General features: G+C 41.6%; 2 protein-coding genes across 2 annotated transcripts; one reads left to right on the forward strand and one right to left on the reverse strand.

Moving 5' to 3' along the window:
• Positions 1-174: 174 nt before the first annotated feature.
• bace2 (beta-secretase 2) lies at positions 175-15,580 on the forward strand. Its single transcript, XM_071897544.2, has 9 exons — positions 175-711; positions 4,493-4,581; positions 5,320-5,536; positions 7,863-7,994; positions 9,156-9,290; positions 9,835-9,936; positions 10,304-10,453; positions 10,606-10,774; positions 13,316-15,580. Exons 1-9 carry the CDS (start codon positions 421-423, stop codon positions 13,555-13,557), a joined length of 1,527 nt encoding a protein of 508 aa, XP_071753645.1. The 5' UTR covers positions 175-420; the 3' UTR covers positions 13,558-15,580.
• On the reverse strand, positions 14,372-23,647 carry LOC139911649 (transmembrane protease serine 2-like). Its single transcript, XM_071899248.2, has 13 exons — positions 23,633-23,647; positions 23,083-23,248; positions 22,407-22,499; positions 21,968-22,081; positions 21,622-21,751; positions 21,361-21,471; positions 21,162-21,205; positions 20,633-20,795; positions 20,175-20,347; positions 19,666-19,767; positions 18,831-18,967; positions 17,486-17,638; positions 14,372-14,377 (listed from the first exon to the last, which is right to left on the reverse strand). The coding sequence occupies exons 1-13, from the start codon at positions 23,645-23,647 to the stop codon at positions 14,372-14,374; spliced, it is 1,407 nt and encodes a 468-aa protein (XP_071755349.2).
• Positions 23,648-23,793: the final 146 nt, after the last annotated feature.

The raw sequence follows: 23,793 nt of genomic DNA on the forward strand, positions 1-23,793 counted from the left end.
ATGACATGTATGGCACCTTGTGTATGATATATGCTGTAGCCTAGCCTACATGCTGTGAAACTGACATCTTCACAGACCGTCAATATGGCTTTTATTTTGAAGTTTCTGGCCGGAAGCTCTAATTTCCATTCGGGCTAGCTTGACAGTGACAGCAGACAAGTGGAAGCGAAACAGTTCAGCAGAACAGAAGTGTTTCTCTCATCGACTGCAGGCAAACTGTCACACTTGGTAGCAATGTCAGTATGTTGTGTTCCTTCTTGACGGCGGAGAGGCAGCGTTTTCACGATGGTGGTCACCGCAGCACGGGGTTTTTCATGATGGCTATAAGCTGAAAACTTGAGGAGCAAACTTTGAACGAGGAGCTGGAGTTTTTCCTCACAGGTCTAACTTACCCCGTTTTCATTAAAACTCAGCAGTACCATGGCGTGCGGTAAATCTGTCCTGGTCTGGGCATTTGCTTTTAGTTTATGCCTCGGAGTGTCCCAGTGTTACTATACCATTCCGCTCAAAATATACCCAGGGAAGTTCAATTCCTCCTCGGATCTGGATTTGACTCCTCTTCAGCGAATACAAACCTCTGGTGGGAACGTCCTCTCCTTGGCCTCTGATCCAGCTGGTATAGTCAACTTTTTGGACATGGTCAATAACTTGCAAGGGGACTCTGGAAGAGGCTACTACATGGAAATGTCCATTGGTACTCCTGGTCAAAAGGTACAGTAGACATACGTGCTATTGTGTGTGTGTGTGTCAGTTGTTTTAGTTTCAATAGCAGCTGTAGAGGTAGTTCAGTTAAAATCCATCAGTCTTATGTTTTTTTTGTGTTTTGGTATTGGCTTTAAGCTCAACCAGCAAGTCTTTTGAGTTGAATGCATTTTAATGAATCTGTTCTTTTTCCTTCTATTTGGACTCAGTGTCATGTGGTGTATTCAGTCAAATTTACAAGACAAGTTTACTGTCTCTGGTGTGTGCAGAGGGGCCGCCGGTCCATCCAGCATGTGATCCAGGGATGGGGACTGAGAGTGGGCTGGGGGTGTTTGTTCCCCCCCAGGGTGTAGACTGAGACGCCAGACAATGTGTGCATTGTTGGTTAGGCGATAAGGTGTGAAGTATTTGAACTACTTAATGACTGTTTGATGTATCTTCCCAGGCATCTACATGACCCCTGTAGTAGCAGAAACATCACTTGGAGGGGAGGATATTAAAAAAAAATCATCTATTTTTGCCCAGGCCAGGGACCGTCAGGCAGGATAGACTAGAGCAGGGTGAGGCTGCGGGGTGCAGGCCTCAGGGTCTGTAGGTAGACTAAACCCCCACTCACATGCGCTCACATGATGCTGCCTGTGAGCACCACTGTTTCTTACCAGGCAGCTGACAAGGATTATGAGGCACCCAAGGAGCAAAGAGCAGCTCCAAAGTTGTACGAAATAGCACAAGCCCTAGTTCAGACTGCATATTTTCTGCTTGGCTTCTCTTGGCTGCGTGGAAAGATGCCTATTTAAGCGAATCTGATCATTTTATACTGCCGGTTATGTAAAAAGCTTAACAAGAACATATTAATGATTAAAAAGGACTAAATGGGCCCAAAGGGGTTGATTTCCTCTCCATGAAAAATAAATGAAGCTGTAGTAAGTATTTACTAGTAAGTCGGCTATGCTAAACCATCGTGTTGCAGGTAGGTGTTGTATTTGAATGAAGCTTTAAATTAACTAATTAGTAACTTGACCTGCTGTTCTTGGGCTTCTCAAGTTGAAAGGATCAGAGCTTTTAAGACTCTTATGTGGCACAGCTCAGTTTCCCAGGCTCACAGAGGCTTATCAGTCCCGTTTCTGCCATGTCACTGCCAGTGTCAACCTGTGAGAGGAAAGTGTAACAGTATCACATTAACACTTACTTGCCAGTCCTGGATCTGCCCTGGATCCGCATTCATGAAAGGCACTCCCACACAAATTATGTGCTTACAACCAAATCCAAAGTTGTGATTTATGAAAAGGTGCTGCAATCTATGTTTACATGGATCATCTCCAATTTTCTGTCATATATCAAAAGGTAGGCTAATTTACAGAATTACCTAAGGTGTGAATGCTATAGATATCAGATGTGCAGAGACACCATATCATCAAATTTCTCCATTATCCACTATAACAGGAATGGCTGGACTTAGGCTATAGTATAGTAGAGGTAGAGCACAAAGGATGAATAGAGGAAACAGTGTAATCCTGAATATAACTTCTACACAGCAGGGTTTCTCTTAATTCATCCCTGTATACTTTGCACAGTTACAGCAAAACCTTGAGATTAGTTAACCATGCCAGCAGAGCTCAATTCACTTTGGCTCAAATTGGTTTGGCAGTGTGAAAATGCCCTATAACTCAATACAATTGAGTTATGCTCTCAATATTATTATAACTAAATGATGATGTGATTACCGGGCCTTGGTGTTAAATGAGGCACTATTCAAATGAGCCACTAATTGCCACATCTGTTAGCATGTGGCACAGCTAGGCTGAGGTGTCGGCTGGAGAGCCTCACATCTGCTAATTGGTACAAACAGGTAGCAGATGCACGCTGCCGCCACGGAGCCACTGCCAATTAGGCAGGGAAAGCTCAACTGCAGGCGACTGCAGGCTGCCTTAGCAACGGGGGAAGAGATTTGCCCGAGGCTCAGCAGCCAAGCTATGGGAGGATAGTGCGACTAGCAAAGATAGGAGGTATGGGGATAAGGAAATGCCCTTGGTTTCCCCCTCACCAGTAGGCTCCAGTGTTTTCCAACCTGGCCGGTTTGGCCGGTTCTGGCTCGATATGAGTGGAGTGATGCCATCTGCGAGGTGGCAGCGGGGTTTTAGATGGCACGGTCACGCTGACGGGACCGGGGCCAGCCCAATGAGGAGGAACTGATAAGCCTGACTCCCACGGAGGGGCCAACAGGGGCCTCCCAGGCCCGGCTGAACAAGTCTATAACACACATTTGGTAATGACCAGATTGTTTCATAATCACTCCATGTCCACCTAAGTGTGACAATGGGATGTTGGCTACCAGATATTATTTACTATACTTGCTGTTTCTGAGTAAAAAGGACAGGATAACGATGAGCAAGGCATAATTGGACCTGCTGTGTGTAGGCTGAAGGGCTAAGTTGAGCAACGCTTTGAGGAAGTAGATTGCTTCTTGTTTTGTTTCTGTGGACTGGCCTGTTTGGCCGCTGTGTTTTCTCATAAGTCTCTGTCTCATTCTTGTACGTGTTTAATACTTCCTGCTGGTCTGGTCTTTCTAAAACGGGCCGCCACAGAAGAATGAGGAGCGTTTGGTGCAGCTTTACTGTCTCCACTTGACGTGGCTTAGCATGTTGAATTCATTCAGTTCAGTCACTGAAGTCATGAATGGGCCTATGTCATTTCTTTGAATGTGTCAGCCATTTCCGATGATACCCTTCTGTCAAACTGAAACAAATATCCAGATAATCAATTTTTTCCAGCAGACACAGGAAATGAGAAGATGTGAGAACACCAGAACCACTGTTTGATGCTTTACTTCATTTGTCCAGTATTAAACAACGAGCCGCAGCGCCCCAAGAGCCAGTTAATCGTCCCTAATACAATTTAAAGCTGCACTGGAGTGGTAAATAAACTCCTTTGTTGTTGAGTTATTAGGAATCTGTGGAGCATTAGGTTTATGACCCCCTTAATGGTGAGGAATGCTTGCTAAAGAGAGCTGATGTGGTCACTGGTCAGTAGCAGAGGTGACAGAAGTCTGTGAGCTCATTAGTTCCTGCTCGTTGACTTGATGCCTGGGAGACAACATTATCTCAACCGCTGTTAGCTCACGCTCACGCTCTCGCTCTCGGTCCCTAACATGCACATGACACATTCCAGGGTGGGAAGACAGGACATATGCTCCTGATTCATGTAAAATAGCTAAAGGTTATCACGTTTGACCCATAGAATATAAGCCTCTCATTAATTATGGAGTAATCATAGAAGAAGTGGATAGTGATTTTTGCTCACTGGCAAAGATCCTTATGCCCAAAGATCATCTGTGTAATACATTTGTTTGATATTGGAATCTTTAGCAATTAAAATTTCCATCCATTTATTTGTCTATCTTATGTTTTTTCTTTGTGCTAGTCTGATCATCTTCTGTTTATTTTCTCTTGAATGAATATTTCTATCTCCTTATTTATCTTAGTTTTATGCCTTCCTGTAAAGCTCTGTAAAGAAGTTCCTTGTTCTTATTCTTGTTCTTCTTTTTATTATTATTATTATTATTATTATTATTATTATTACAATTATTATTATTATTAGTGCAAACAGAAAAACTATAATGTCTTAGTTGCATTTAAAAGCTGTAAATCTACTCTTAATGTATCACACTGTGCTTGTACAACTGTCATTTTTTCCTGTGTGACTCAGGAGTTCAGTAAGTTAGGGCGGGGTTGGCTTCGATCAGATAACTGTTTAATGGCTGATAAAGCAAACAGTGCCTTCTATTTTTCAGCTGAACATCCTGGTAGATACGGGCAGCAGCAACTTTGCCGTGGCTGCGGCTCCACACCCATTCATCACTCACTACTTCAACACTGAACTGTGAGTGGCTTAAACGCTTTGTGTCATACGGTGCGCCAACTATTGGAAACACCTTCTCGATATCGAGTTGCACAGCCTTGTGTCGGTTGTCTCAAGGCATAAAAGTCCTATTTTTAACCTGTCTCCTCCCCTGAATCCGCAGTCTCTCATGACTGAAGTAATGATAAGAGGTGAATGAGTCGGGGATTATAGCTTTCACTTTGGTTCAGTCAGTCTGTATCATGGAAAGAACAAGATGTTCGTACAATCAGGCCCTGATTTACTGAAGCCTTTCATAAGTGCAGAAACGTCTAGCATGTGCAAAGCCAATGACATCACACCTGATTGGTCAAGCAAGTTTTAGTGTTGACTTGCAAAGGTTTTTGTACCCACTAAAGGTTTTAGTAAATCTGGGCCTCAGTGTATTTAAAAAAAAAAAAATGTAATCTAAATCTCTAGAGTAACCAAATATCCAGAGGCCAAGACTTAATATGGAAATTAATATGATTCACGTAATCTTTTCTATATATTTAACTTTCATGTATAGGCATAAAAAGTTTCCCTTTTGTTTTAAAGTGATCAATCTGTCCTTTCTGAGTTTAACCCTTTCCCTACCCATATCCTTTTAGTAGCTCCTTCAATACACTCCTGAGTAACGCTAATTATCTTTCTCATCTAACCACTGAAGGCCTTTGTATCTATTTACAATGTGTCAAAATCCTTTGCCGGTGTTAACTTGGCTTCTGCCCCCTTGTTTAGCTCCAGTACCTACCAGTCAGCTGGCCGGACTGTGGCTGTCAGGTACACCCAGGGCAACTGGGAGGGAGAGCTGGGCATCGACCGCGTCTCCATCCCCAACGGCCCTAATGGGACCATCACCATCAACATAGCTGCCATCCTGTCATCCGAAGGCTTCTTCCTTCCTGGGGTCAACTGGCAGGGCATCCTGGGACTGGCCTATCCCATCTTGGCACGGGTAAGACAGATGCTCTTATACAGCCAGTGTATACTCCACTTTATTTTTTTTGCATTCATCAGTGTGACATATTACAAGATAGGTTGATAATCTTTTGCTGCAAACAGAGAGGAGCACTGGCTATTATTATTATTTTTTTTTTATATACTGTACAGTTTATCAAACATTTTGAATACAAAACATGCAAGAAACAGACAAATAAGAGTGAAAATAAAGAAAAATAAAGAAAAAATATGACTATGTCTTGTGAGCAGAGAATAACAGCTTATCAAGCACTGCTGCATAACTTTCCCTACTATGTCACATCTCTTTTACAGCACTGAGATCACATGTGTGTGTAGTCATGGATACTCCACATGACAACAGAGAACCAGGGAAATTTGCCTTTAGCATTCATGATTTATGTTCACAGTCCATGACGAATAATAATCATAAAGAAGCCGTGGGTGTGCTCCTTAAGATTTTGAATGTTTGCTCCGTTATATTTGCTGTGATAGTTGTAATTTGTTTTTTGTTTATTTTAGATCCTTTCATGCCTTATTTTCTCCTAGAGTATTTTTTATTTATTGACACAGATAAAAGGAAACATGAAGAAATGAGAATGAGATTTCCCTGTTTAAATAAAGTTGTCAACACAAAGGAAGGTCGGGCGTGGACCAATGAATATTATCCAGCAAACTCAAAAGTATTGCCCAACAGAGTGTACTAATTTTTCTCCATTAGAGAGATCTCAAATTCTTCAGTGTGGAAAAGGCACATTCTCAAAGTGCTTTGCATTGGATTTTAGTATTGTTGAAATTCTCTAATTTGATTACCCGGTCTTAGTAGAGCCTTCTAAGTGTGAATTAAGAAGCACAAAATCAAGCTGCTTTGCCCAATATTCAATATGAGTATACGTGCCGGCGCTCCCCAGCAGAAATGTGTGGTGGTGATTGGGCAAGAATGACCTCAACTTCACCAACACAGTAAATTCTTTCATTCTGTGCTGATTACAAGAATCTTGGAGATCAAAAGGCAGATATGCTCACACTGACCACTTTGTGCTGCCAGTGTCTCACTTGGTGTTCAGGTTCAAGTTGCCTCAGGCCTGTTTGTCATGCATGACATGAGTACTGACATAAAAAAACTGAGGTCAAGAGGATAGAGAGCATCATTTAGTCAAGGGGAACACTCCTTCTCCATTACGCTTTCTTTTACCTACACACACAAACACACACACACAGTCATGGGTGTGTGTGAGGGCCAGAAGTTTGTTTCTAGGCTATTCAGACTATTCAGTCTGTGTTGAAACGTCGGCAAAAGAATGTATATAAAAATAAAAATAAATTTCTATCTCACTCACTCTCTTCCTCTCTTCCTCATACTTACACCCCCACGCTGTCTTCTTTTAGGACTCAAAGAGGTTTGTTTACCATTTACTTTTTTCCTCTATTATTGATTTCTGTTGCATTTCTGTTGCAACATTAGAAAACAAAACAAAAAGAAAAACCATAATCCTTTCTAAAGTGCCAGTGGATCTTTGCAAACATGCTCTAAGTGAGTCTGTGTAAAACGGCCTGAACACCAGCAGTATCAGTAACAGTTCCAGTGGCCTGGCAGCAGTTACTTTGAACGTCCCGAAAGTTTTAAGTGTAACTCTGTCAAGCTCCGCGGGCAGACAGAAACAGATTAAAGGTGTGATGCTGTTTTAAGCTTCTGCAGGAAAGCAACTTCCCGAGAATACAAGTTGTCCACAATATTACTTTTGACAACAAAAGTATCACATGTCTTTTCTCAAATATCAGTTCTACAGGCAACCAGTGTGTCTCTAGTCTCCTCCTAACTCTCTAAGCCTGGTAAACTTGTGTTTGATGGAGAAAAAAAAATCTCCCTTGCTATTACTTCTTCAAGATGTCTCTACTAGATGTGGTTAATGTTGGAACAAAGGGATATTTTAAGAGTATCCATTCCAAAATTTGATAGATGCCATTTGAAATAACTGATGCCTGCTCTACTCTAGTTGTAGTCATTTTAAGCCGTTTACTTATACAGTTGTTATGTTTTTGAGGATACAACCATCTGTGTTTTTTAAATATGGGCTGAAGCAGTTTAATTCATTTTTAATTCATTAGTTTAAATCATTTTGGAGTGAAATCCTTCATTTGTTTCATCAGCTGATCGCTGTTACTTGACCCTTACACTATTGGTTGCTTGTATTGTTTGCCGATCATAATGTTTGCATGACGGCCAAAAGCCTAAAACATGAATGTAAAATGTTTCAACGCTTCAGGCCCAAACAGACAAACACGAGTTAATGTGTACATGTCTCCTCTTATCTCTGGATCAGCCTGACTCGTCAGTGGAGCCCTTCTTCAACTCCATGGTGCGGCAGATGGGGATTCCCGACGTCTTTTCTCTCCAGATGTGTGGCGCTGGACTCTCAGCCAGCAGCACAGCCGACCCCGCGGGTGGCAGTCTTGTGAGTAGTCAAGAGGGGGCTGCCTTGGGAGGAGTCTGATAAAATGAATGGAGCGATGAGGTTTTGAAGTTTGCTCAAAGACAAAGAGGAATTTTTTCAGTCAGTAGTGAGGCAATTCACAGCGGTCAGGCTCTGTAAGGAGCTAAATAGAGTCTTTGGATCCTTGTCAACCTGACTTCCTAGTTGCATAAGTCTTTTGTATATTACAAACACATTTTATCTGATCTTTGTATGCCATCATGGTGTCTGATACTGTATTGTGTTGTTATGGTGACTACTGTGCGTCTGTCTGTATCCACACAATAACTCAAGAACAAAACATGATAGAAACTTCATATTTACACCTCAGGTTCCCCCTGTACAGCAGGTGATCTGACTAGATTTTGGAGCACCTTGCTCCATAAAAACCCATATTAATGAGGAGAATTAGATTTTCTTGAACCTACTATAACTCCTTAATGCTTTAAGATACAGAGTTTATATTAATACTGCCCATGTGTTACATGAAGACATATTTTGACAGAAATATTTGCTAATCAATGCATTAATTAATGAACTGGTTATGTTTAATATATCATGGTGATTATGGTGGGACATTAGGCAGCTCAAGTGCCTCTTGTTGTGATGCATGTGTAGAGTGAAAAGAAAAATGTGGTATTTTGTGGTATCAGTAATGCACCATACACTGCTACATTCACACACACAGCAGGCTGGGTCTTGGCAGAGCGCTCGTTTTACTCCGACTCAGTAAACCCTTCACGGGTGGATGAGACAGAGCAGCTCGGTGCATTTTAGAAGCACAATAGCTAGCAGCCTCCTTGTCTCCCAATGTGTTTCCCCATTGGAGGCCCAATCTAGTTAACGTGTAGCTAATTAAGCTAAGATAGCATCCTGCTGAGAGCAGGTCTGTCACTGCTGAACGGCCTCGCTCGCTGCGTCCCCATCATGTGACCCATTGATAGAGACAGATGGATGAGATGGCAGGGTGCTATTTGGGTGCTGGTGTGTGTGTGTGTGTGTGTGTGTGTGCTCTGCTGTGCTGTGCCAGAATGTGCAGGGATAAACCTTTGCCAAAGTATACCCCTGTTGGATTTTCAGAGTGCTGTTGTTTTCACAGTTGACTCAGAAGTGAGTGAAGGAGTTGTTTTGTTCCTTCCTTAGATCATGGGAGGGGCTGAACCAACTCTGTACCGGGGGTCGATGTGGTACACCCCCTTAAAAGAGGAATGGTACTACCAAGTGGAAGTTTTGAAGCTGGAGGTCGGCGACCAGAATCTGAACCTGGACTGCAGAGAGGTAGACTCCAAACTGTATTTTTTTTCTCTGATAATTGTGTGCATGTCACTAAATTATATTTCTAAATCCTAATTTGAATACCTCATCTAGGTGTTTAAATCTGTCCAGCTGACACTAAACTTTATATGTACATTGTTGTACTATGTTGACTGCAACTTTTATGTTTGTCATGATGCTGCTTTCTTTGCCAGGCGTCCCTTGAACAGAGATTTTTAATGTTAATGGAAACCTTTAATTATTTTAACCTTTACTTAGGGTAAAAAAAATGTAAAGGTTCAGATTTCAGGAGCCAAAGAGCAATACTGGCCGTACACCAGAGACAGTGAACATTGTTGCTTGATGAGCCGATAGTGTGACGGTTACAACAGGGAAATAAAGCAGTGATGCAGTAACAGTTGAGCCTAGGAATGGAATCCAGTTTGTCTGCTTAAGTAGGAATTTCCTCATTTTTGTATTCTTTTGTTTGCTTAAGGTCTTCCATAGGAACTTATTGAAATGAGACAAGCCTAGTTTTTTTTTCTCTCTCTCTCTCCCTGTCTTTCAGTATAACATGGATAAAGCCATAGTTGACAGTGGGACGACACTGCTCCGACTTCCAGTCAACGTCTTCAATGCGGTGGTAGAGGCCATCACACACACCTCTCTGGTATGCTGCCTTCCCCACAGACAGAAACATATTCACAGAAGAAACGGATACATGGGAGAATAGCCTACACACGCTATACAAGGACATGGCTTTATGAAAAAACTTGCACATGCAAAAACACGTGACGAGAGGTTTTCAATTTTCAATTCATGTCCTTCCAGAGAAACCCTGAGTAGGTAGCTCTATAATGTCTTTCTATGATTCCCAGTGTTTGTGAACTAAGTAGAAAAGCACACAAAGACAGTGAACACCAAAACCTGTTCTGGTGCTGTACTGGTATGCCGTCTCTCTGCCTCTGTCTTTGTTTGTCTGTTTCTCTCTGTCTCTCTCTCTTTTGACTCTCTGTCTCTTTGTCTCCTTGGTCCAGATCCAGGATTTTTCTTCAGGCTTCTGGACTGGCACCAAGCTGGCTTGCTGGATGAAGGGAGAGAGCCCCTGGAGGTTTTTCCCTAAGCTGTCCATCTATCTAAGGGCCACCAACACCAGCCAGTCCTTCCGCATCACCATCCTCCCTCAGGTGCCTTGATAAGCATAGACACACACACACACAAATGCGCAATCCCTGAAGAGCTTTTCCCCAAGTTCTCCATCAACCTAAGAGACACCAACGTTTGTTTGTCCTTCTAAATCGTTCAGTCTCACCCACCCTATTTGTCTGCCGTCCCGCAGCTGTACATCCAGCCGATCACAGACGTGGACGGCACGCTGGACTGCTTCCGCTTCGGAGTGTCCTCGTCAGCGAACGGCCTGGTGATCGGCGCTACTGTCATGGAGGGCTTCTACGTGGTGTTCGACCGCGCCCAGCGGAGGGTGGGCTTCGCGCCCAGCAACTGTGCAGGTGAGGGAGCATACAGGTACACACTGGACATCCAGGGGCTTGTGGGGATACTGCTACAAAGTTATTAATTCTCATCGTTCTGCAGCGGAGACAGGCAAATATGTAAGAGTACCGAGTTGATGTTAACAAATTGGTTCACTGTATTTTTTTAAAACACATCTATATAATAATCTATAAGCAGGGAATGAGTTTTGTTTTGAGGTTTGTGTTTTTCCTGCTTAGCCCTGCAGCTTGTTTATCTGTTACTAGTGTCAAAGTTCTTAAAGCAGAGTGAAGAGTCCACCCATGCGTGAGTTTGTTAGGTTCTTGCATGAAGTTTGACTGATAATTACACCCACATTAAGATTTTTATCAGCCATATTATAGCATTTTTATGCTGTTTATTTTGTCTAAAATGGGTGTTGCTTTTCTGGCAATTTAATTTCCCCATGTGATATGTACATACTCAATCTATCTAGCAATCTATATCTAGCTTTCGCTATGTATGTAATGTGTCTTTGTGTGGGTCTCTATCAATGAGTCACACACATCATGTGACCCATTGATGGAGACAGATGGATGAGATGGCAGGGTGGTGTGTGTGTGTGTGTGTGTGTGTGTGTGTGTGTGTGTGTGTGTGTGTGTGTGTGTGTGTGTGTGTGTGTGTGTGTGTGTGTGTGTGAGGTGCCAGGCTTGGTAAGTCACAATAGGACAGAGTGAATTTCACACAAAAAGGGCTCTATTCATACTCAGGCATAGTCATAGGCACCAAAACCACCTCATCACCAGAACAGATTTAATGTCAGTAAGTCATTTCAGTGAAGGAAAGTCGTCCTCATCCAGTTTTTACAGGTTAGAAGACTATTTTGCAGTGCAGAACCAGTAGATCATTATAAAACATTTTGACGAGGAAAGAGGGTCTGCACTTAAAAAAAGCAATATTAAGCATTACTTAACATTGCTCAACTTTGAGTGAATTTGTAACAGAGGAAAATTCAGGAGTCATTGTCCACAAAGTAGCTTTGATTAATGTATTTGCTAAGTTATGGAGAAGGAAAGTATGCGATGTAGTATTTCTGACCACAGACTTGTAGTTCTTGGTGAGGATCACTGACCAAGGCCCCCAGAGTGTCACATTCATCACGACCTGAAAGGCAACGCTGAACCTCAAACAGTAGCGCTGCTCTAAGTTCCCGTGTGAATATGAACCTGGGCAGGGCTTCCCACATGCATTTTAAAGTACAAAGATCACCTTTGTTCCATAATAAGCAAATGGACTTGGAGCCAGTAGTAGCCTGAAGGTTAGAGACGCAGGCTTGTGACTGGAAGGTTGCCAGCTCTAATCCCTGGGCGAGCTGTGAAAATCTGGGTGGAGAAAATGGAGAAAAACTCTCTCCTCTCTCAACAACTAGTCCTCACTGAAATTTGCACGCGAACTGAGCACAGGTGAAGAAATTTTGTGGATAATTGTGGAAAGGTGATTGTCGAAAATTAGCAAGCGTAGTGGCAAGGGGGAGGTCTTGAAAGTTGAAATGTTTGATTGACTGCTCATAAAACATCTCCGTCCAACTGCCGCATGTTTCACCACCGAAAAAAAATCCCCATGGAGGAGAAACTGATCCTCGCCGTCTCCAGTTTACCCTTTCTATGATCCATCTCTCTTTGAGCACAGGGACAAAGTCAAACGTGCAGCAGCATGAAGAAAGAAATGTGGGAGTGGATAGTTGGACTGGAGAGAACAAAAGATATAAACACATCTTTTATGTAATTATAAGCTAAGTAGTGTTCAATCCAAATATTATTTTGGAACAGCCCATATCAGTGAATTTGTCAACACCCATTCAACGCCCACGAAGCGTCCAAAATATTCAAGTGTAGTGTTGTCAAGCCTGGGGAGCGTTGTCAGTGTGAGAAAATGGCTGCATGTGAGCAGGTCCCACATGTGAATGCACATCTCAGCTTGATCGTCAGCCAATGGACATTTTAGTCCCATTATAAGCCAATGAACCTAGATGATCTTAATTGTATAACACTGGTGAGAAATGGTCCTAGCTTTGGGCAAGGGGTTCATCCTTCTATCTATCCTAATGATCTAGTGCTAGAAGTGGGAATCCTGGTGAAAGCTGTGATCCCCTATTGATTTATTTCACCTATTAAAGGGAAGACGTAGATGGAGGAGAGGGGATAGATGAAAGACATTCAAGGCTCAAGACAGGGATTGTGCAATAATGCGTGCAACTCAGTATTGGGAAGATGTTTCCTGTTTTCTTGTGCACTTTGTTCATTTGTTCATATCACCATAATTATAAATAAATATAATATAAATAATTCAATGCTATTCTTTGACCAAGCAGTACAGTTCTTGTACAGTAGCTCAAAAACGTGGTTCCTGAGTGACACAATAAGTACAAGTGGTGCTTTTTGGTTGGTGTATTGACATTTAAATGAACTGTTATTGTGGTAACAGGTGTGTGTTTATCAGGGTATTTTACAACGACTTCAGATGGCACTCAGCCAATCAGAACTGAGGTCGGCATCTATCTGTTTTCTGTCTCCCTGTAGTGAACGGCGGAGCGGCGCTGTCGGAGATCGCGGGACCCTTCTCGGCGGCAGATGTGGCGGCAGACTGCGCCGGCGGGGTGCTGAAGGAGCCTCTCCTCTGGCTCATCTCCTACGCCCTGATGGGGGTGTGCGCCCTGGTCCTGATCATCCTGCTGCTCCTGCTGGTCCTGCCCTGCCGACGCCGAGACCACTCGGGGGAGATCACCGACGAGTCCTCGCTGGTGCGGCACCGTATCAAGTGACTGAGCCGAAACGGACGGGCGGACGGGGCGACCGGGCAGGGGGACAGCGGGCAGAGCCGATCCACAGTGGTGGAGAAGGAGGAGGGGCTCGGGCTGCACTGACCCGTGACACTCGGCTCCGAATGTCTGAGACTCTAGACTGCACTCATCAGCTTGACCCACGGAGGTAGATGTAGACGGATCAACCACCTCTTAAAGGGAAAATCCACCCTAAAACACTTCTACACTGTTAAAAAATACCACCCTGCATTTCTGGGTCCATTTTGTTGTTTGGTGGTGTATTTTTCTGATTCCTGTGGATAACTGGCCAAATGAAGACAACGTTGTAGAAGAGGAAGACGCCCAATTTCTGCACCGACAGCAGTCTCAACAGTCCATAATGCAATGCAGCAATAAGGGGTGCAACTGACTCTTTTTCTCGACTGGAAAAACTTGCTCTTACTATCACTATTGCTCTGTCCACCTATTTGCGCTGAATGTTCTTTGGGGGCTGCTGAAAGGTATTCTGGGAAATGTAGGAATTCCCTAACTGAAGTAGAAGTAGATGAGGCAGGTTGAGGGAACATGGGTACACCAAAAAAGTTAATTATAACACAAAATAACTCCTGGAATGCACTGGACATTATATAGTGATGATATATAACAGTATAAGAGTATCTGAGGGTGGAATTTTCCCTTAAGACCATCACAGGACAGCAGGTGGGAGAACAGGATGTACACCTGCGCTGTCTAACTCTAAGGAGCAACAACTAATGGTGCATTTTTAAGCAATTTAAATGTTACTGATTTCCTTTGCCGCCAAACGGTGCATTATTCATGTCTGAGGGTGCACAACAGATTAAAAATCACTATCAAAAACCCTCAAGATGTGCCCTTATAGTTGATACTCTTTTACCAACAGATCTTTGTAGCTTTTTTTAAGTGGAAGTATGAAAAATGTAATGCCAATTTTGTGATGAGTGAAGGAGTGTTTGCACTGCCTTGTTATACTTTGTTATTAACCTGCAGTCTGCCATGGAGTGGGATTAGTAGCTGTGTATATTCAAAGTAAGGGGAAACGCCTGTCAAGTAATCACTGTCACTAGGAAGAATATTAGAGGTTACACACGTTTACAGTGCCTGTAGTGCCTTTAAGTCTCAGCTCTCTGCTCATATGTACGGATATATCAGTGGTTTGAGACTTACTCTGCTGAATTGCACTTTGTTTTTAAAGTCGATCAAAAGTGTAACATAAAGACAAAGATCAAAAGTGAAATAGTTCAGTTGTGTAGTTATGCAATTTGTTGTATCATGTAATTTCACTAATACTGTATACATGCAATTTGATATTTAAATTTGTTTGAATGTGATTGTACATTATTATTCCAAAACTTTTCTCTTTAGACATGAGTATGACACTAGATTTCTAAGAGCACATATTTATACTATAAATTTTATGCAAATCAAAATCTAAATTAGAAGCCAAAGGATTTTGAAAATGTACATCCAATGAATACACACAGTACTTAACTGTACTTGAGTACAGTTAACTTGCTAGCAAAGCTGACTGGCGTGTCTTAAGTTGTGAATGTTAACCATTTTACTGTCTGTTGACAATCGTGACAGCTAAATATGTAAAAGTCTACGATCTAAAAATGATGTTTTCAGGATAGGATGGAAGTGTGTACTCTGTAAGCAGATTATTCCCTGTTTTTTCCCCACTCAGAGCGACCTCAGCCTGTGTATCTGTAGCCAAGATGTATACAAAAAACATCACACTGCAGATGAGACTGTGCCGTACAATCAAACAGAAACTTGTTGTGCTGTTTCTCCTGGATATGTTTGATGATATGGCCAGACTATCAGTCCTGTGTGATATGATGCAAGCTGTACAATATGTTACTGTCTGCCAAAATTTTTAAATTGTGAAAATGAAGTTGTCTAATTTGAGGTGCAATTGAATCATCCATTGTTCACTTTTTTCAAAATGTGTATTTTTCTGTGCCAAAATTGTAATTGTGCTGTAAATAAAAGAACTTAAGTGATGAAAGATTATTGCTTGTGTAAAGGCAGCAAAGCCCATGGTGAACAGTTATACAGGACATAAATATCCTGAGAGAGTCAATGGGACGAGCTTGATAGTGGTTTGTGAGTGACATCTTGTGTTGACTCATGGTACCTCCAGTTAAAGGCTCATCAGACAATAATTAGTCAGGGTAACACTTTATTTGGACAGTGCAATGTTGACACTCAACTATCAGGTGACAGACAGTAGATGTTCAACAAAGTGTCACTTGCCTATGTAACCCTAACCCCAAACCCAAACCTGACTCTGTGTGTATGAAGTTTCTATCATGTATTTCTAACCTCAACTCTAAGATTAACCTGAGCCAACACACTGAATATCTATGGACTCACACAATTATGAGAATCAGTTGAACATCAGTAGACTTTTCAGTGACACATTAATCACTTGAGAGAAACAGCATTGCACTATCCAAATACAGTGTGACCTTAGTCAACTTAGTTTATATGAACATTTTGAATCATAGTTATACAGGGTAATTAAAGACATTCTATATTTCACACAGATATACAAAAATAAATCACAATTACAAAAACTGCAATATACAAGAAAAAATATTTCATTCCCCTTATCTCGAGCAAAACCAAATTCTGCAATTTAGTTTGCAAGTAACAGTGATATAAACAATGAAAAATGGAGAAACATGTAGCAAATAAATTATGCTGGTGATATAGTTATTAATAAGGCAATGAGACCTAAAATGTACCTATATCTGTTCACACACTGTAAACAAAATCATCTTAGCGTGATATTCCACCTCTGGTCATGTCACCAGGAGCCCATTAATCTTGATACTTCTGTAAACAGACAGACAAAATCAGTAAAAATTATAATTCCTGTTATTTTCAGGTGATAGTCAGATGGTTCTGTGTATCTAAACATATTCTATGCATGATTTGGGTCTTTGTAATCGCCAGAATATCAGCCAGAATCATTCAGCCAAAGCTAATGGTAAAACAACTGCCATGTTCCAAAATAAATGGCTAAATCATATTAGATTAACAAAAATCATAAATTACATTTTTTTTTTGCTTACGTAACAAGGACGTTTTTACTCAAAATGAGAGACATGTCAAGGTTACCACAATGAAAGTCATTCATTTGCTATTAATAGTGGCATAATTTTTGGTGCTGTTCACAAATATGAATATTAACAGAGAACCAAGCCATGCATTTTGATTTTCTCTCAACCACAGACTATTCTAAGGCCAAATAGCAATTAGACATATGTAAAGACCTGAATTATCCTTTGACACGTCATACAACTCAATATTTTTCATGCACAGGCATAATATTACTAATCAAGGCCAGCAAGTACAAAGGCCAAGCATACTCAAAGACAAAGACCAGTTTCCTGAAGCTCAAGGACACTTACATAGTTAGCGCCTGTGGTCAGAAATAAATATAGTGAAATACTAATGGAACAGTCGCCTGTCTAAAAATTCAATTTACACTTTGTATTAAAACCCCATCTGACCTGGGTCAAACAGTATTTGCAAATGGCTCTATAGCATTAGCTTGAAGCTACTTGGAGCACCAGATGGGTAAACTTTCTTCCTGGCACTCACTGCATTGTCCTCTGTGGCAAACCCCATCCATCTGGTTCTCCAAGCAGATTAAATGCTAAGGATTATGTGGAAATACTATTTGAACCAGGTCTGAAATATATCCAATATAGACTGGAATCTGATTTCTTTAAACTACCTCCACATTTCCAATCCTTCTTTGGCCTAAGTGTACTTCATATATGGCTTGGTGCACCGTCTGGATACAGTCAGGATGCATCTTCTATCTTCTATTAAAAATATAATGCCAGCTGGGAATGCAGTTATGGCTTTTTAGAATAATGTAACCGCTCCTTACCCCCAGCTGATGGTAGATCCAACCCAGGAAATAGGTGACGTTGCCATAGACACCCGGTGTGTTCTGCACGGTGCATTGGTCTCCCCAGCTAGAGTCTCCTAGAAGCCACCAGACACCGTCCCTCTGGGCCACCAGAGGGCCGCCGCCGTCACCCTGACAGTGAGTTCAGGACACATAGAGAATGATGAAATAGACACACTAGTAGATGCACAGACATGTCAAGGTTCCCACACTCACTTGGACTTCAAATTCAAGGGCTTTTCAATGACTTTGGTCTTGGCGTGTTTTGGGTAAAATTAGACATCATAGAGGCCTCATTTTTTAATTATGATCTTGTCAAGTCAAGAACTCCTGGTGAAATCATTGATTTTAAAACTGAACACTGCTGCTGTATCAACACAAATCTCCATCATAGGGTTTTCCTCAGGCTGTGAAGTGTTGATGCTATATATATTTTAATTTAAATCTTCAAGGCTATCCATTCAGTTTTAAAAACTTCTAAAGGCCTTGTTTATTTTTTCTAAAATTCACAAACTTTCAAAGGTTTTCAAGGTCCATGGGAATCCTCACATATGCAAGCCCACACATTCATGAACATACTGTACATCACATAGAGTTGGTCAGCTGCTACTGGACTGCCCTCATTTCGTAGCCATTATAGACATGACAGATATGTTGCTTCAAGTCATAAAACGAAACTATTTCTTCCAAGCCGTAGTCACGTACTGCACATAGTGCAGGTTTTGTTCCAGCGAGCCTGAGAGCATGTTACATAAAAGCATGAAACTGCTCTGACTTCTTTAAAGAGCAGAAACAGTTCTGATGTCACTGCTCCGTCCGCACAAGAAAAGCTGAATTGTACCAGAAAATGCCCATCGCTATAAAGGCTGTTTGTTGGTGCTTATGTAAACACTGAGATGGAATGTTTATTTTCATTCGGTCTCTATTAAAAGTTAGAGTTCATTGACTACTGATTCTAAAAATGTCATGTTATCCCTAAAAACACAGTGGGCTGATGTCATCTTATCACACTGTAGCCACCTGGTACTTCGCTATATGATAAAACAAACTGCACTTATTGACATGCTAGGATGTTTTGGTGTACATGTGTGTGTATGAGAATGTGTGTGTGTGTGTGTGTGTGTGTGTGTGTGTGTGTGTCATATCACTGTTTCCTCTATCACAGAATAGGCAGATCGGACCACAATCACTCAAAGAGCTGCACCCAGCCTGAGAGAATTTCATTTGGTTTCAGTGGAGAGTTTTAGTGAACAGAGGAAAGATTCTGGGGAAAACAGCAGTGTTTTTGTATGCAATGTGTGTGCATGTCACTGTTCTGTCTTACATGGCATGCATGCGCTCCCGCCTCAGTCGCTCCGGCACATAGCATGTCCTGCGTTATCCTGCCGTTGTAGGCGATGGAGCTGTTGCAGTCAGCGCTATCTACCAGGGAGACCTCAGCCTCCATCAAGTACGGAGAGACTGAGAAGGAGAGACATGATAGACAGTGGGAAATCTTTCACTCCTGTCAAATCATAAAAGACATTAAAAAGAAGAAAAATTGTGTGACAGTTATGTTGGTCAAATAAAATTAACAAACTGTAAAAACTGTGCCACTATTTTTACTTTTTTACAGTTGATGCACTCCAAATTTCAGCATCTCTATTATCAAATAATGACAGCCTCCCACTAGGCTAACTAAAGATATAGACTTTGTACATTCTAATGAAAAGAACTAACCAGACTGTACCATGCTGTGCAGTACCAGTTACCAAATCATACACTTGTATAGCATTTTGTCTCCTGGGACTCAGTCCAATAAATAATTTCAGCTTTTGTCTGGCACCATGTATTTACATGTGCATTTCCAGTGTTGATGCAAATTTATGGAAAAAAAAAATCATCACAGTAAAATGTAAAAAATACATACATGCAGAAAACAGATACCAGGGAGTGTCTGTGTCTGCTTAAGAAGACGTGTTTGCATGTTACAGAGACTGTAACAGTGTGTGGAAGCACAGCACGTATTAAAGGACCAAGCTCTGGTAAGCATCTTTTGTGAAATGACTTGGGCCAGTGCAGTAATATTTTTAATAATAACTCTGTGTGAAAACTAGACACACTAGTGTTTGTGTCGAAGTTCTGTTACATATGATCACATTTAATCCTGATGGTCTTACCTCCATTCTCTGTGCCACCAAATCCTGATATCCAGCAGCTCTGAGGAGCGGTGATGTTTAGTCCAACAGTTGGGAGGCACACAGGTCCTATATTTCTGGAGGCTAAAAAAAACAAAACACAGGTATTACTGGTGTTATAAGTCTATAAAAGGAAAAAAATTGCTTCACCATGACTTGTAAGAGGGCCACCATGGTTAGTATCAAAGCCTCTGTGGACATATGATAGATGATAGATGTATAAGTTCATTAGCTGGTCTCCATATAATAGAATATATGTAGGCAGAGACTAAACCACAACACTGAAGGGTTAAAAAATTATGGTTAAAACCCCCCAAAACAAAACAAAACAAAACAAAAAAAACACTCATGGTAATGGCCACACCATCATACATGTTGTTTTCCTTTTGGTAAAGGTTTTGAATACTATGCAGAATCCTTGTATATCTTAAAAAGCGCCCTATAAAATGACAATGAAAAGTATTTTTTATGATAATATAAGTGATACCCACCTGTAACGTGGAAAGGGTTGGAGAGCTTCATCAGAGTGATGTCGTTCCTCAGAGTGAGGCTGCTGTAGTCCTCGTGGGCCACAATGCGGCTCACAGAGTGAGCGGGGTTGAACAGAGCGCCTAATGAATCCACTACACCAGCGTACACAGTCCAGTCTGCAGGGTTGGAGTTCCTGGAAGGAGAGAAACAGAAGCTGACAGGAGGCAGGGTGACAGAGAGGACATTCACGGTGGATTAGTACCGTTCTGATCATAAAAGCTGTCGTTATATCAGAGACGCTCTCTCAGATATCTGGTTACCAAGGAGTCGTTTTTCTTTTCAACCTTTATTTATCCAGGGAAGGGCTTTGCTGGGCTTTGATGCTTTTTTTCTGCACTCTCTGTACATTAGTTCACATCAGACTAAAACCTCTGCTGTGAGAAGAGTGATGAGTGAGGGTAAATGGAGAGAGTCTCACCCTGCCACACAGTGTGCTGCAGTCAGTATCCAATAGGGGGTGATGATGGCGCCTCCACAGCGGTGTGAGCCCTCGACCTGGAGGCTGACCTGCCAAGGCCAGGACCCGAGGGTGGCCGGCTGGCCCCCAAGGGCCCTGCTGGAGTTCACCCCGCTCCCACAGTCTGAGGACGAAACCGCTGTTAGGATGCAAGACTTTGGCTACGGTTAGCCTCCTCATTTCAATGGAACTTTTATCATCCATTCACGCCAGGACACGTTAAGTCACAGGTCTGGATGCACAAAAACTGAATTATCACATTGTATCGGGTCTTCAAAATCAGATTTGGAAGTGGTCAGACTAACATTGTGATCTAAATTCTAGGCAGTCTGGACACAATCCAGCCAAAATGCGCATACAAGCAGTGTAAAGAGAGAGGGAGAGCAGGAAAAAGTCATGTAGACAGATTTAAATAAATGCAGCCACAGGAGATGCATAATAGCCATTTTCAGGCCAAGTGTGGACACACAGCAATCCCATCTCAACATACCAATGCACCGCAGGGTCACCACACTGTTGTTTGGACAGGCATTGCTGGGGATGGCGAAACAGACATTTGGAGTGAGATTAGGTTCATAATGATCCAATATTAATGTCTTCAAGTTTAGATTTATCTCTTTAGTTTTTTGGCTGAAAAAAGGTACAGTGGCCATGTGTGCACACTGGTTCATCAGTGGCAGTTGACCAACCTGTGGACAAGCTGCTGCAGGATGGGTGTTTCAGGGCGTGACTCAGGCTTCACTATTAAGAATCCATTACCAGAATCAGTCTTCTGTTGGCCTGATTTAAAGTATGTGCTCCTGTCAAACACAGCCACATAACAGTAAATACAACTTTATTCACACACATAAATCCTTAACTCATCAACCTATAGAGAATACGATCTCTGTGTTTGATTGATACCCAATGAAATATTAAAATTCAATGCAAATAACAGCTGAATATCTCACTTGCTGTATCCAATATGCTGGCAACTAGCTTTCCCTTGCTGGTCTGTCCAGCCATGTGAGCAGACGGTCCTCCAGGATTTACTTTGTGAAGAGTAGATCTGGAGGAGGAAACTGGAACCGTACAGCCTCACTGAACACAAACAGCAAACACAAACAATGACTAGACATTTTGTTAGAAGTAGGGAGTGGGAGGGGGAGGGGAGCCAGTGCAGACCTGAGTCAAACAGCACTCGCAAATAATTCACAATTAACACAAACATTTATTTGTGAAGCAGACAACAAACAAAAGTTCGATTTTTGGATTGTTTTAGTTTGTTTAACTTGGTGGGTTTCTCCTGCTACTTACAGCAGGCAGCCTCGTCCTGGCCTCTGGGACAGTCCCGCACCCCGTCACACCACTGGGACTCCCACACACAGCTCCCATCCCCACACGCCACCCCGTGGACACAGGTGGAGGACACTGGGAGACGAGAGGGACAGAGGAGGGGCTTGTGTGAGAATATGAAGGTGTGTGTGTTAAACCAAGTACTCACAAGGTTCAATCCACATAATGATTTCTGTATTTTATCATTTACATGCATTTACAGGCTTGTTGAATGTTGCTATGCTGTGAAACAAAGCTCAGCAAAAGAGCCTTCAAAAAATTTTCCAGACTCTCTCAACGTAGTTCGATAGCAGCCATTGATTTAAATTCATCAACACATATAGATAGTTACAAAACATGAATTATTAGATAGAATAGTGAGAAGAGGACAGGGAATAAACTCTTGAAGTCCTGCACTCACAGTAATAACCGAGGAGGACTCCAGCCACCAGCAGCAGGAGCAGCAGGCTGATCACAGCAGCCACAGTGAACTTGATGCACCTCTGCTTCACACCTGACAGGACAACACACACACTCAGTTTACCCACTTTTTAAATGCGTCAAATAGTCGACCCACCTTTTCTAGCTGATGTTCTATGATCTAAATACATGCATAACATGACATATTATGAGACTGATGTCAGTTACATGAAAACAGGATCTTTTCAAGAAATAAAACAAATTAATACCACGCTTAAAATGGTTATTTATTCTTTACACTGGTGGCTGTCCTCATCATGGAAATCACCAGCTTGAGCTCAGAGTTCACCCATGTTTACATTTACATCACTGTGTATGATATAAGATAAATTAATGTACCGACCAACATTGAGTTTTGAGTGTGTAAAAGGATTTTCTGTTGGGACCAATTACTTAAACTAATTAATTAATTAAACCTAAGGGATTTCTGGACTAAAAACTTCAAAATTTAACTAATAAATAATTGCCTATGTACAGTGCATTATGACAGTTATGTGTGAAATGCAATTAATTGTGATTTGATTAAAATCATATTCAAAAACTACCCAAAATGTAAAATTATTTTACTTTATTTTTTACAATCTTTTACTGCTATAACCAGCTGGACACTGGAGTACCTTTGCGGTGGGGGATGGGGTGGGTGAGCTCAGGGGGCGGCAGGGGGTCTGGGTTTGGGGCGAGCTGGTGAACATACTGAGGCTGAAGCTCTGCTGGACTGAAGGGAGGAGGCTTCTCGCCGTCCTGGGATCCTCCATGGATGAAATGAGGACCTGAGTCCAGATACTGTTGGTAAAGTATTAGTAATAAGAATAAAGCTTTTTATTACGGGTTGTAATGATGGTAATCTAGGAATTTGAGCTTATTGAACTGATTTTAAGTTGCTCTGGGTAAGAGCATAATAAATGCCTAAAATGTAATTGTAAAAGTGAGACTGGAACATGAAGTTTGCATAGACATCTTTAACATTTTAAACATAAAAACAACACTTAGAGTAACTTTCACTTAATTAAGAAGAATAAAATAACTGCTTATCATGACATCATGGATTCCTTAACTTGTATTAATCAGTATTAATTATTAGCATTAATATGAATTATTGTATTCATATTTTTCAAATTTTTAAGAAGGTGTTTCAATGCTGTTACTCAAAAGATAAGGTGAGCTTACCGGATTGGTGGTCATTTTCTGTCACCGATGCAGTGAAAAATAGTCCTCTTGAAATAATTGATGCATGTAAATAATCTGGTCAATATTAATGTCAAGTACGACTTCTCCCAGCAACTAAAGTTATCAGAACAGCTTTTTGTCACAGCTCTGTTCCCTGGAAA

The sequence above is a fragment of the Centroberyx gerrardi genome, chromosome 6, assembly GCF_048128805.1.
Source record: "Centroberyx gerrardi isolate f3 chromosome 6, fCenGer3.hap1.cur.20231027, whole genome shotgun sequence".
Classification (NCBI taxonomy): Eukaryota; Metazoa; Chordata; class Actinopteri; order Beryciformes; family Berycidae; genus Centroberyx; species Centroberyx gerrardi.